The sequence below is a fragment of the Galeopterus variegatus genome, unplaced genomic scaffold (genome assembly GCF_000696425.1).
Source record: "Galeopterus variegatus unplaced genomic scaffold, G_variegatus-3.0.2 Scaffold3534, whole genome shotgun sequence".
NCBI classification, from domain to species: Eukaryota; Metazoa; Chordata; class Mammalia; order Dermoptera; family Cynocephalidae; genus Galeopterus; species Galeopterus variegatus.
This window is the reverse complement of record NW_007729645.1, coordinates 148,911-163,974: the sequence shown is the minus strand read 5'-3', so window position 1 is coordinate 163,974 and position 15,064 is coordinate 148,911. Positions and strand designations below refer to the sequence as shown.

General features: G+C 36.5%; 1 protein-coding gene across 2 annotated transcripts in view; it reads right to left on the bottom strand.

The window, feature by feature from the left end:
- GAB1 (GRB2-associated binding protein 1) overlaps positions 1-15,064 on the bottom strand; it is a 125,721-nt gene that overhangs the window by 17,216 nt on the left and 93,441 nt on the right. For both annotated transcript variants that reach the window (XM_008585347.1, XM_008585349.1), the window contains exons 4-6: positions 11,208-11,809; positions 9,779-9,864; positions 9,283-9,586 (exon numbers count right to left, since the gene is read on the bottom strand). In XM_008585347.1, coding sequence (XP_008583569.1) covers positions 9,283-9,586; positions 9,779-9,864; positions 11,208-11,809 — 992 coding nt within the window. The remainder of the gene's footprint in view (positions 1-9,282; positions 9,587-9,778; positions 9,865-11,207; positions 11,810-15,064) is intronic.

Below are 15,064 nucleotides of genomic sequence, written 5' to 3'. Positions count from 1 at the left end.
GGCGTGGTGTGGACGACACCACACCAAGGGTTGCGATCCCCTTACAGGTCACGAAAAAGACCAAAAAAAAAAAAACTCATTTAGTCTTCCTAACAATTTTGTAAGGAAAGAACAATTAAAACAAATTTTAATAATTTTATTGCCAAGCAGGTTAGGGCTTAGGGAGATTAAGTAACTTACTTGCCCAGAGTCACACAGATGATGACAGGTAGTAGAACCAGAATCTAAATCTTGTGAATCCAGATAAAGAGTTCATTCCTATATCTTTATTCCTACTGGGAATCCTTAACTATAGTTATTCTCTAAAGAGTATGTACATTGTTTTGCTTTGTATATGGTAAGTGCTCCCAATTAAATTTGAAGTATGTCCTTGGTCTTGGTTCTTTAGCCACAACAGCCATGCTCAGAACTCTGGCCTGAGTAAGTGAACCTAATTTGAAGTATGTCCTTGGTCTTGGTTCTTTAGCCACAACAGCCATGCTCAGAACTACTGTCCCTGCATGGCATACAGAAGGGGCTAAAGTGCCTGGATGCCTAAAATATGGGCTCTCCAACCAATCAATCACCCTAGTTTTTTCTTCAGAGCCCCTTCCTGCTTCTGGTATGAATTGTCCCTAATCTTAAAAATAAATAAATTTTTAGTATGTCAGATGTTAAATAGACATGGAAAATCATTATATTTCTCTTAAGGCTTTACCTTCATGACCAGTAATTTCTTGCTGGTCACAATAAAAACAAATGTAAAATGTAAAAGATGGTTGATGATGCAATGTGGAATAACTAATTTTCAAAGATATCACATGATCCAAGGAGACTCAAATGAAACAAAAGAGGTATGAAGTCAGTAACAAATTCTTCCTCATCTTCACTATCTTTTTTTCCGGGGCACTATAAAGGTACTCCTTTTCCATGGTATTCCTTGGTTTTCTTATTAGAAAAATACGATATAGTTATATGAAGTGAATTCTAAAAGCACATTTATAACATTTACATGTATTTTCTACTCCATGAAAAGCTTAAGGTTGACTTTAAGGCAAAAGTCACAACATACAAATGTTGGACTCAATTGTACTGTTGTCACTTAGGCATTTTGTTAGTTTTGTTTCTCTATGTCCTTCCAAACTCAATTTGACATTTATGTTCCAGACAGAAATGACAGTCATACACAAACAATAGCCCAATATTAGTTATGAGGAAAGAAAGAAGAAAAAAAAGTCCAAGATGTAAGTAGGCTTGTTTTAGCCTTGTCTTTTCTACTGCCTACATGCAAATACTTAAATATTTTTCTCATTGTTGAAGTCCGAAAATAGATAAGAAATAAGAGTACTAAAGCAAAGGCAAAATGAACCAATTCTGGTGATATGTAAAACACTGCTTCTCAAATTCTTTTTTTTTTTTTTTAAAGATGACCGGTAAGGGGATCTTAACCCTTGACTTGGTGTTGTCAGCACCACGCTCACCCAGCGAGCGAACCGGCCATCCCTATATGGGATCCGAACCCGTGGCCCTGGTGCTATCAGCACCGCACTCTCCCGAGTGAGCCACAGGCCGGCCCATGCTTCTCAAATTCTGAAAGTAAACAGAGTAACTCAATTTGAGCCTTAACTTTTAAATCCAAGGCAGTTACAACTTACTTGACTTTTGTTAGACTAGATTTGAACAAAGAATGCAACATGATTTAGCAAAGAACACTGACGACTGGTGACAACCTGGGAGACCTTAATCTCTGGTCCAGATCTTCCCCCAAACTCCTAATCTGGATATCTAATAGTCTACAAAACACCCCATGTGGCTGTTCCTCAGGCATTCAAACATATTCAAAATTGAGCTCATCCTCTCTGACCCACTACAAATGTGCTTTGTTTCTTGTATTACCAGTTGCCATAGCAAACCTCTTTGCAATCATTCTAGATTCTGCTTTCTCTCTTACCTCCCTATAACAACTTTACTTTGTAAGGACAATATAATAAATAGCTTGTATTCATTACAAAAAATTCTCCTCCAGGGAAGAAAATATATCTTTAGTCTTAGTATTCTCATTACCTAACAACACAGCTCAAATATACTAGGCATACAAATAGATGGTATTTAAATAAATGAAATAAACCATAATTATCTAAAAAAACAAACTGGTACAAACTAACCTAAGTGTCATTGTTTGAAATATTAAAACGTTTGAGAGAAAAACTTCACATTCTTTAAAAATATAGCTTTAGATGAATATTCATTACCAAAAATTCAACATTTAAAAAGACAAAGAAAAAAAAAAAAAACTTGTATCTTATTTTGAAACAACCAAGGAAAAAAGTTCAAATATATGATTTACAGCATAAACTAAAGCTAGATTTGGTTTTACCAAATTTCTACATTGCAAATTAAGAATATTTTACTAGTTGAGGTTTTTCTTTTATTAAGTTTCTCTGTTACATGAAAGCATATGGGATATAAAATAATTTTATTTGATAAATTTTTATTAAACATATTTTACAATCAAGGTCATGATGCATAAAGGTGAGGTGTTTCCTACTGATCAAGAAGCATAAATTAATGTCTACTCATGGTATGCCCATCTGCAAAACAATACAGGTATATGAGGGTACTTTAAAAAGTTCATGGAAAAATGGAATAAAGAGATAATATGAATCTTTCCACGAACTTTTGAAGACTCCTTGTATATCTAGCAATACATTTGCTCTTCTTGAATTTGTATTCTTTCCATACATTACACAATTCTAAAACTAAAGACTATTCTTGTTATATTTTAGAGATGATCTAATGTTACATTTTAAAGTAGGAAAACCAATGCAAAGAAAAGTTAACTGATCTGTCCAACATAATTTAATGGAAGGGAGTGGTTGTTAATGGTAGTAAGAGAAATAAGTTCTAGCCGTTTGAATTCCTGGTCTAACCTTATCACTGTAATCTATTTTAATGGCTTATTAAAAGAAAAGAAATCAAAACACTATTAACTAGAAAATATGTGCTACTTAGAAGCAAAAGAGCTCAGCATATGATCTATGAGCCTCACCTTGCCTTGCTTTCTTATATCATTTGGGTTCTCATGGAGAAGGACCTTATCAAACTCTTAAAAGCTAATGCCCATCAAAAACGGCAAGATGACTTATTCCAGGGAATTGTCTCCAAGTATGCCAACGATCGCAGCCTTGCAAACTGCACAAACACTTTCTTCTGCACATAGTAAGTCAAGGAAAAGAGAGCCTCGCCATGCAGCCCCACCATTCTCATGCAACCCTAGGAAGCAGAGCAGCACAGAGCACGGTGCTCTTTTCAAATGAAGGCCTTCACCTGCTTCAGGCATTCACTCCAGAAAAAAATCTGTGGATCTGATGTCTGGCTGTCTTTTTTTTTTTTTTTCTTTAAAAGATGACTGGTAAGGGGATCTTAACCCTTGATGTGGTGTTGTCAGCACCACACTCAACCAGTGTGCAAACCGGCCATCCCTATATAGGATCCAAACCCATGGCCTTCGTGTTATCAGCACCGTACTCTCCTGAGGTTAACCCTTGATGTGGTGTTGTCAGCACCACACTCAACCAGTGTGCAAACCGGCCATCCCTAAATAGGATCCAAACCCATGGCCTTCGTGTTATCAGCACCGTACTCTCCTGAGGGAGCCATGGGCCGGCCCTAGTCTTTCTTTCTTTGTAATGTGCACTTCACTTACCTGTTGTGTTTCTCTGAAAGTGAACTTGCACTGTATGGAACCTCCACTTATGGTCTAAGTGCCCTCAAAACTTCAAAAAATCTAAGTCCCTCTGACTGAGGAAGCCAGAAAAGGGACTTTGTTATGCCTTTCCTTTTTGATCCTGTCTCAACCGAGGCTTCAAGACCCTTGGATTTGGAAAACTGGGCAAAGCACTCTGAGGGAGATGATGAAAAAGTGTGATTTTTATAACATTTTACATTAAAGAGCACAATTATTTTTTCTACCATATTCTTAAATCAGAATGAGCTTTCTAGGGCCAACCTGATTATGCTACTTGCCTGCATAAAATCCTTTAACGATGCACTCAGAATAAAGTCCAAACTCATTAGCATGAATTATAACACCTCAAATCAGGCACCTGCAAGGCATCTGGCATTCATTCCTCCTTTCCGTACTTTCCTCCCTCCCTCTCACCCACCCACCCACCCACCCACCCGCAGCTCTGAGCCAGTCCCACCTTCCCTCTTTTTAAAGTATGTTGTTTATTCTGACTAGAAGATCCTTTGCCATCCTGCCCTCCTCTGCCATTATTTAATTGCCACTTACACTCTCAGACTTTCCTCAGGGGAGCTTCCCTAATAATGCCAAGAGCTTACCTCAACCACAGCCCCTTCCATGGTAATTAAGATAATGTGTTTACTTCTCTACCTCCTCCACTAGACTGTGAGCTTCTTCAGGGAAGCCACCTCTTCCTTCCTTGTGTTTGGAGACTTAAAGCTTAGCAAAGGGTATATCCTGTAACTGGTAGGCACTTAAATCTGTGTTGAATGAGTGAGTGTTAATGTTCTCATAAAGTTGGTAGTGTTTAGTCTGATCAATGTCATATATTCTTGCTTATCCTTTATCATTTAAAAGAAAAAAGGAAACAACTCAATATTATTTCAAAAGTTGGTCATCTCAAATACAATCAAGGCAGTCACTCAAGGACATGTTTCGAATAATAGATGCAATCCTTTTTGAGAAGTCTGTACACTGTTAAGCATTATTCTCATAGGTACTGCTTACATAATTCAACTCAAAGTGGAAAATTTATTTTCTTTATTATTATAGGTTTAATGTAGACTAAATTATTTACTCTCCCAAAAGTTATACCGATTATGTTACTATTAATATCCAAAACCAAAAAAGAAGAAAAGTAATTCACAACATTATTATCTTCTATTTCCAAAAAGTAATCAAGGCAGGGAACTGAAAAATGTTTTCTTGTTTTAATGGTCGCATTATATAAAGAAGAATGTATAAGGATAATTATACTTGAAGGTCAAGAATATTTAGAGGAAAAAAAACCCTACATGGTAAATTAAGGCTATGTTGTAAAAATGCATTCCACACTCATTTCCTTTAAACTGTAACAAGTTTAACTCAAAGCCTGACTTAAGGTTCAAACTTTAATATCTGTTTTTCAAAATCAAGTTACGTTTACTGATACCATTTATCAATCCTCCAAATATTTACTACCATTTAAATCAAAGGATAATAAAAGTTTTTTTAAAAACCCATTAATTTTTAATTACATTTGAAAACTTCTTTAGAGAATCTCCCGAAAAAAAATGTTTAGAGCAAAGATATCACTGTGCCAAAAAAGACTCACCGAGGGAAGCTCCCTGGGATTGCACTTCTGAATGCTCCCTACATTAAGGTAAGGACCTAGATCTGAAGAAACTTTAACCCAACTACTATAACAAATCTTGCACTGCTTTTTAAAAAATCAGCACAATAACTAAAGCTAAGAACAAATGCAGAAAGGCATAAATGAACAAAGCCAAACAAAACAAAACAAAACATAAAGACAGCATTTGGGGCTCAAACAGCTGCTACCTCATGTTACAAGGAGACTGGATGGGGATGAAGGCTTAGATAAGTTTAGTGACTGAATATGGCAGACATATGAAATGACTTACTTTAAGAGAAGCCACGATATCTTATAGAAATTTCCCAAACTTTACAAAATTATTTTTTATGATTAGAAATATAAAACTTTCAACTGAAGTAGTCAAAATATAATTCATCCTGCATTTCTACTGACTCATCTGCTTTCCCAGTATTCCTGATAATATGCTTAAAATATTTTCCTTCTATTAATACACACAAAACTTGGTTCAAAACAAATACTATAATGACAGAAACAGTACAGTGAAAATATAGTTACCACTCTTGGGTGACAGGCAGAGAGTCCATGATAATACATTAAGTGTAAGTGTTCAGAACATCTATGTATTTCAGCAGCTTCAATTACTCAGAAGTATTTGAAAAACTTATCTATACTACAAACTACAGCAGCTGATGTCTATAATTGGAGATATAAACAAGACTAGAATGTCACTCATTTGTTGTGGACCCTTCTGAAGAAGACAACCACAAAAACCAGTTATACTAGGTGTTGAACTAGTTACATGGGGCTTTGAAACTAATCAAGACATATATATTGCTAGAATTAGGTTTGCTTATTATGAGCTTTAGTTAATAAGAGATACTGGAATAACTGATTAAGTTATTTATCTCGTGTCACAAAATTTGAAATTAAAATAGACTCATCTGATGCTATAAATAATGAGAAGAGTTTCAAGACCAAATAAGACATTTGTTTTACAGTTCAAAAAAAAAATTTTTTTTTTCTAAAGATGACTGGTAAGGGGATCTTAACCCTTGACTTGGTGTTGTCAGCACCACGCTCTCCCAAGTGAGCTAACCGGCCATCCCTATATAGGGATCTGAACCCTTGGCCTTGATGTTACCAACACCACACTCTCACAAGTGAGCCATGGGCCGGCCCTTACAGTTCAAATTTTTAAGCATAAACTTTACTCTGAAATCTGAATTTGGGTTTTAAAATGTGTTTTTCTTGAACAGTTATAACTTCCTAGAGTAAGCTGACAAAGTTCTCCTGGAAACGTTAAATACTTGCTCATGTCTCCTCTCTCATATCACATTTACTTAAAAAGTAGAATAGTACTTAAAAAAAGCAACTTCTTTTTTTAAATACTATGATTTTAGTAACCACTTTACTGTTTTGCTAAACCTATTTTGGCTTCGCTGAAAACTATATGTGTATTTCAGTCTGGGTATTCTTTTGTATCTAAGCCAATATGCCAAATAAACAATCTGGCCAATGAGCTCAGAACTATTTCTGAACAGTTCAGTTAATTTTTAAAAGAATGAATACAATCTCCAGAAGTAACCAAGCACCTACTTTGTTCTGTTCTACTGTAAAGTCACTTTAGGTTGATTTAGAGAACTAGGACAATGACTCCCTCGTGGACTAGAATACATAGTACTTTCATTCTGCGTAGGGAAGTATAATTATACATCTACGTAATATATATGATATATAGAATTATATATGTCATTATTATGATATATACATACATAATAATATATATGATAATAATATGGGATACATGAGCTATATCAGACCTAGATGATATTAAAGCATATCATTATGATCTTAATACTTTTCTAAGATATAAAGAGGGATCTTTTCTGATTCCGTATTATGCTTGCCACATGGAATCACTAACTGTGACATGTGTTGGGAGTTTTCAAACTGTGTTCTGCAGAGCCTAAGGGGAAGGAGCAGGCAGGGGAGAAAAGGAGGTAGGACTCAGAGCTTTGTGCTTTTACCCAAACCTTACAGCCTCCACATTTATGTGGGACCTTAGGATATAAAACTGTTAAGTTTGGGATTAAAAAGCAGGCATCTGCAGCTAACGTGCACTAATGATAGGAAAATAAGGAAAGCACCATTTTAACATGAAAATCGATATTTCAATATTTCAAAGTGTTCATAGCAATCTGTGAGTCAATTATAAATCTATACATGTGCAAACATACTTTTACACGTTGTATGCAAAGAAGAAAATAAGTAATAATGACTAAACTAGATTTAGAGACAAACGAGGACAAAGAAAAACAAAAGAGAACATCATCCTGTAAAACGCCTGGGATGCTCACTGCTACCTGGGCAGTATGTGTGGCCCTAGGTTTTACACATCTTCACAGCTGTCAAAGGTGGGTTAGCCTGCAACCTATCATGTGGTCTGGTGTACAATGACAAATTGGACCAATCAAACAATCTCTAAGGAATCTGAAGTGAGTGAATGATGAATGAGGCAATTAGAAGTCAACGCAGAAGCTCCAAGGGAACACGAAAAGGAGCCAAGATGCAGAATCAAGACCACAGAGGGGTGGTGCAGGCCAAAGCTCTGGGAAAGCAGAACCCATTTAAGGGAGAGAATACAGAGTAGAAAAAAAAATCAAAAAAAGAAGGAAAGAGTGTGAGAGAGAACAAGGCAGATGCAAAGACTTCCCATGAGCCAGAAATGCGCAGAAAGAGTAGGACATATTGAAGGTCCCCTAGGATTGCCTCGGTTCCTAGTAACGTTCCTGTTTCAGCATAGGTGTATCCTTACTTACTTGAAAATAAAATCCTTTTCCTAAAGATTGTCTAAAGACACTCTGAGTGTCTCAGTGTCTATTCCCCACAACCGGAACTTAAACAGAACTAAAACAGAACTAATATTAATGATCTAATGAGATCCCAAGTTAATGAGAAATTTACATAAATATTACATGTTCTTAAAAAGCTACTTACAGCACATGAAACATTTCAAATGCACTGAAATCCTCTGCAGTAAGCCAGAAACTGTATCACTTACGTTTATGTTAACTTAGTTGGTCGTCAACATTAAGTCACACTAACAGCATACTGCACACAGCAAGTTGTCTGTGTTTTAACTACTTAAACCCAAATCTTAAAAACTTAGGTATCACCCAATTTGGCTGAACAGTTTCTTTTATACAGAGTTCTTAACAAATCATATCATAGAACTTAATGTTACTTGTGAAGGTCAGTATAAAAGAAGAGACTAGCAGCATTTATTTATACTCCAGCAAAGGCAGAGTAATTTTTAAGAAGTTGTTATACAGACAGAACAGAAAGATTATACAGACAACTTCACTGTTCTTAAATAACTACGTCAAGTACATTAGTAATCTTAAATCTGATTTGATATGATACACTCTAGAGAAGAGGTTACAAATTAACAACTGAAGGCTATATCGAGCTTATAGAAGTGTCTGATTTGGTTGTAATGTTTTTAAAAAAAAACAATCACATCAGCTGATGGAACTTTAAAAATCAAGAGGTTATGCATATCTGAAATTTCTGGCTTCTCTTGACATAATAGAAGATTTGCCTGCATGAGCTCATATTTTCATAAGTCAACAAAGTACTGTAGCTGAGTAGAAGTTAGTTACTCAATTTAGATGAGGCAAGGGTGTTCCAGTTTCTCCTAATTTTCTCTCGTTTCCTGCCAATCCCTGTGGGTATTTTAGTTTGTAACCTCTACTCTAGAGATAAATCTCATCTGGGCATCAATATATAATAATTATTAATCTATAAATAGCAGTACTGCTTTACTTAAAAAGGTTGATGACTAAGGTAATGTGAAATATTTCAGAATTTCTAGTCCCAATTCTGTTTTGGATTTAATGACAGTTAAATACAGATCTAACTTGGCACCCCCAATCCTTGTACTTCGCCATGCTCTCCTTACCTTTTCTGTCTGGCTTGAGGTTCCTATCCACAGGGGGTGGTTCACAGTCTGCAACAGGAACAGGCCTTCTGGGAGGGGTCTTTGGGCTGGACCTGAAGCCCATATGAGCAGGAGGAGGAACTTGCATTCCAAATGAAGAGAAATCAAATGTCCCTGGAGTCATTGGCACATAATTTGCTTCCTGAATTGGTTCTGTAAAACTGCTGGAATGTTGTCGTGGTGGCGAGTTTGGATTCATCGGGACGTAATTTTCATCCAGTTCTTCACTTGATACACTTCCCACTGTCAACACATTTTTGATTTTCTAAAATACACATACATTTTTTTTAATAAACAAAAAACTACTGTAAAGTGTGAAAGCACAATTTTAAGTCACACCAACTCATACAGATCTAAAGGTACTCTTATTTCACGATCTCATTTAGTCTCAGGGCACTAAGTATGAAGATTTTGACAATGAAATACACTTGAAGATGCCAAGCTCAATTATACTTACAAAGTGGTTATGGAAGCCTTCAAGCGAACTAGATCTATCACTTGGAAATGTTCGTGGAATATCATAGCAGTCTTGAGAACTAGCATCTAAAATAAAAAACAAACTATCAACATTTCTTCCCATCTTTGCCAGCTCTCAGAGTAATCAGGAATGACCTATTCTTTCTCTCTTTACACACATGCACACATGCATCCATGCACACACATCAATTTTAAAAAGAATGCTCACAGAATAATATATTGAATTGGCACATTAAACCACTAGAAAAATATAGACATTCACCTATTTGCTAACCAATACCAATATCTGATCATGAGAGTAAGTGAATGTCTAAACCTGGGATAAGATGTTTTCTCAACTTTTGCATAATCATGGTCTTAACTCATATCTCTTTGATGTTTTTTTTTTTTTTTTTTTTTTTTTTTGTGGCTGGCCAGTAAGGGGATCTAAACCCTTAACCTTAGTGTTATAGAACCACGCTCTAACCAACTGACCAGCCCCTTAACTTATATCTCATTATATCATATCCAAGTTATACACTTCAAGAAGGGAGTTGGAAATTGGTACTGACTAGTTTAGTAAGTACTGATACAAATACTATTCATGATACATTAAGTCTTTATTTTCTTTAATATAGTTAGAAAACTTTCTCCCAAAATACAGAAATATTAGCACATAGTTTATAGGGTATGTGCATTAAAAACTTTGGCTTTCTATTTTTAGGACTTTAAGAATCTCAGAGAATAACTCAGACCCATTTTTTCCCTCCGTATCTATAACCTTTGGTGCAGGCTCTAGGGAATGGTATAGGAAAAGTATACTCACTAGCAATAAGTGAAGTGGCTAGTGATAAGGGGAGAGAAGATTCAGCACTTTAAAAATAAATAAAAATCAAAGAAACAAAAAGCATAATAGCTTGACTGAAACAACTCGTTAGACACAACGTAAACATTACTTATATAGGAAGGAAGGAAACAGAGCCCAACAGATGTGACATAGACATGGTCATAAGGCACACAAATACAGGAAAGGGTATGACTCGGACAGGCTCTGTGGCTGGCCCATTTCCGGCTCTTCTGCCCAAACAGAGGGCCTGCCCACCCAGGATATATGGAAAATGAGAGAGAGAGGTGCACACTCCCAGAGGCAGGAAGTCATTACTAAGGGCATACTTCTTCGGGGATGAAAAACTCCAACTCTTTCTCCCTTGCAGCAGAGCATGCATGCACACATGCATGCACACACACACACACACACCCTTCCAGGGAGCTACTGAGACTCTGATATCTTGGCTACACGAGTGGATTACTGCACAGTTGAAGAAAAAAAGGAGTTTCATTTAACATCATACTATGCTGAAAAGAACAAATAATCAGAAAAACAGATGTATCATTAACCTCTAAGAGGGTAGAAGCCAACCAGAGCTGACCTTTTCGCAATTTGTTCAAATCCACAGTGGAAACGGTATTACTACGTGATGGCGGCATCCCTGCTGTAGGGATACAGTAACTACTGTCAGTGTCTGAGGCCGTGCGTGGGATACTACACGTTTCCACAGGAGATCGGTCATGGGCTGAATGTGGTTTCGGTGGCCGAGGTGGAGGAATATCTGGAATACTGTCTAGCTTTGACGTCTGTCCCAAGGTTCCTTCTGGAAATGTTCGTGGAATCTGATAAGTATTACCAGGTGTTGGAGGAATGTCATAACTAATAGATACATGCCTCATTTGAGTCTCTACATTTGACGTCCCAGATGGGGTATTAAAAACATAGAGTTCTCCATCTGCTTCAGTACTTGATGGAGACACCTTTGGTAGAACATCATGGGAATAACTCCTGGGCAGGTTATAAAGGCTGGAGTCTACAGAAACAGATGCAGCACGTGACGGTGGAGAGTCGTACATCATCTGCTGCTGAAAAAAGCCATTCACTCCATGTTTGCTCTGGGAGGAAGCAGGATTTTTATGAGAAGGGACATTATCATTGCAGTCTGTTTCAGAAGAGGTGGATTTTGCAGAATCAGCATGCGTTCTAAAATCGTTAATGACAGAGTAAAACATGGTGAAGACATAGAATACGTTTTTGGTAGATATATTTATAGCTTAGCAATCAAAATACATGGCTTTTTTCATTAGATTTTTTGTGTATGATCCATAAGATTTAAAGCTCAAATATTCTTTAGTTTTTATGATTATATACCAGACAACAAAACCGCCACCACAAAACCACCAAAAGCATTCTCCCTAAGTCCTGTCCTGTACCTGCCCACATCCCCAACTCCAACTATTAAATTCACACATAAAATCACAATCCCTGAAGCACTAGAATTAGACATTACAAAACTCAGGGAAAGGTAAATGTTTAAGGCATAGACACAAGGAAAAGCATTTCCTCTGGGAAGCATGCAAAAACCTAGTGCCAATACAGTGTATAAAGTTGATCCATTGCTCTTTAACCTGCCTGTGGCAAATATGTTGTTCTGTAAAACTAAGTCTGATGATCACCTAGTCTTGAATAAATTCAATGTGACCTTACAAGCAGGTGACAACTTAATAGGTTTCATGTATCCTCCCTTTTCTAATGTTCTTTAACATACATTTAGCCAACACTATAAAAAGGATCAAAACATATGACACAGAGTTAACCAACTCCAAACAATAATTAACCTTGAGTAATCTCATTAGAGTATATTTTATGGTTTGGGTACATTTTCAGTTTCTGCATTTTAAGGTATCACAAAATTTGGGTATAAGCCAGATGAAGCTAACAATACAAGCACACTCTCATTTTAATATTTCTTTAAATAACCTGTGATAGAGTTTGTTATTTTATTTTATTATTTTCTTAAAGGGCCTCTATTCCCTGATTTCTTAGTAACATCTTGCACTGTGTGTTGCTTTTATTCATTGAAACTCCCCTCCTTTGGTATCAGAGAACCCATATTTTCTGATTAACCTCCCATCCTCACTTTGCTTCTCCCTTGATTATTTCCTGGTTTCATTGACTGCCTCCTTCTTCCTATCTCTCCACCTGGAAATGGCCAACAGAATTCAGTCCTCTAACCCTTTTCCACACACGCCATTAGAAAAATCTCCTTTTTCATAACTTCACCTTTTCTGAATTCTGACAACTCATCTTCTCATCAGACTCTGAGTCCCATATTTTCAAACTGATATTTCTTCTTGGTTATCCCAGTATTATGTTGCTCATGCGTCCCAAACCAAATTCAATTTACTTCTCAAGTTGATTACCCTTCCTAATTGCATTAAAAGAAATGACTTTACCCAGATTCTCTGGACTCAAAACCAATCAGCTGGATTCCCTCTCTTTAATCCCCACAGTTACTCAGGCACCAAGTCCTTCTCCCTGAATTTCTACTTCCCTGCTCTATTCTCACTGCCAGCACCCCACATTCAGGTCCATGTCTCTGCTGAGATCTGTATTACCGAACCCTCCTCCTAAACTTCTCCTTTCCTCTAGTTTCTCCCTCTTCCATTCTATCCATGGGACCATACTGCTATACTGCTATGAGATCAATATTTGCAAAACATGGTTTTTATATCATTCACCTTCTCAGAGGAAAACCTATTAAGTCCCTACAGGCTGTGAGAACTACAAGGCCACAAACTAATCCACTTGCATTGAGGCTACTAATAACCTGGCTCTAACTTGTATGTCCTACTATCCAATTTGAGTCTTTTCCTCCAAGCAGGCTGTCCTCATTACCTTTATCCAACCATGCTCATTCTCACATGTCCTTTTCCTCAAGCTACTTATGCACAAATTACTAATGACTTTCTCCTTTTCTCTCACCAACTAGGTGTCGTTCAAATCCTCCTTCTCCTTCAAAGCTCCTCACTGATTTCTCCATCTTAAAAACACTTGCACTGTCCCTTTGTAGAATTTCTAGTGCACCTATGTATATTCTAAAATTTGCACTTCATTTAATTCAAATGAGGGAGTTAAGAGAATATAGAGTGCTATATTTAAAGCTCCCTATCTGACTAGGTAACAGTTCAGCAGCGAATAACTACAAATATCAAGCTATTTCCAATACTGTGATGCAACAGAGATACATAGGTACAACCAGGATGTGATAAAAATGAAGAGACATTTAGTCTAACCTGGGAGTTTGGGGGAATGCTTCCTAGAGGAGTACATGTCTGAGCTGAATCTTGAAGGATGAACAAGAGTTTGCAAGGCAACTCTCATTTATCGTCTTCATCTATAAATAATGCTTGCCTGATTTCACTTCTTAACAAGCCTTCCTCGTGAATTCCAGAGGCAACTGTATCTGTGGGGACTGTATCTTATATAACAGTGGGCACACAGTGGGTACTTAACAAATATTTATTATTTAACTGTCACTTTTGCAAACAATAGGTGACAAAATATATCTGGGCATTGATTTTGAGCATAACTTCTACTGCAACAAAAAAGCTATGATACCGGTGAAATCAATGAAAGACACTATATGAAAAGAAAATGTACTGAAAGCTGCCCCTTAGCTGTTGGCTTTTAAAAAGCTGATATTGAAAAACAACTGTGAATCTCCATAAAATAAAATCTTAGTTAGTAGCATAGATAACAAAGTTGCGAGTGTGTAATTTAAAATACTCACAGCAAACAGGCAAAATCAAGTTAGAATTTGATATTATTAACTAGTGTTGATTTATAAATTTTTTTCTTTTGCTCTTACAGGTAAAATCCCACTACAACAAATATATAGAAACCCATCTTTGGAATGTTTGTGAGCTATTCCTGTCATTTCAGGGAATGGTTCACAGAAACTGTTTTGTAGACCTTAAATTCTACATAAAAATTTTTGAACAAGTAAGTGCTTTGTCTGATCCTAGCCCAGTAATAATCACTCTTTACATGAAAAAGAAAAAAAAAAAACACCTTTTTTTTTGTCACCAAGTGCTTTGTCTGATCCTAGCCCAGTAATAATCACTCTTTACATGAAAAAGAAAAAAAAACACCTTTTTTTTTGTCACAGAAGTAATAATGTTTAATATCTTATAACCCTGTTTAAAAAAATCTTTCACATCTACTATACAAGTCCAGTCTTATACTGTAAATAAAAATACCCAATAGACTGATATCACTATCACATAGCTCTTATTGGTAGAGACTAACCTCTTAATCATTTTCCTTCTCCTTTTTAAAATAGTAAAACAACTGCCCATTAACTCTCTCTGTCACCTTAAGCCTTCCAGCTACCCAACTGTCATGTTTTTTGGGGGGGTCACTGGCTGGTACAGGAATCAAACCCTGGACTTTGGT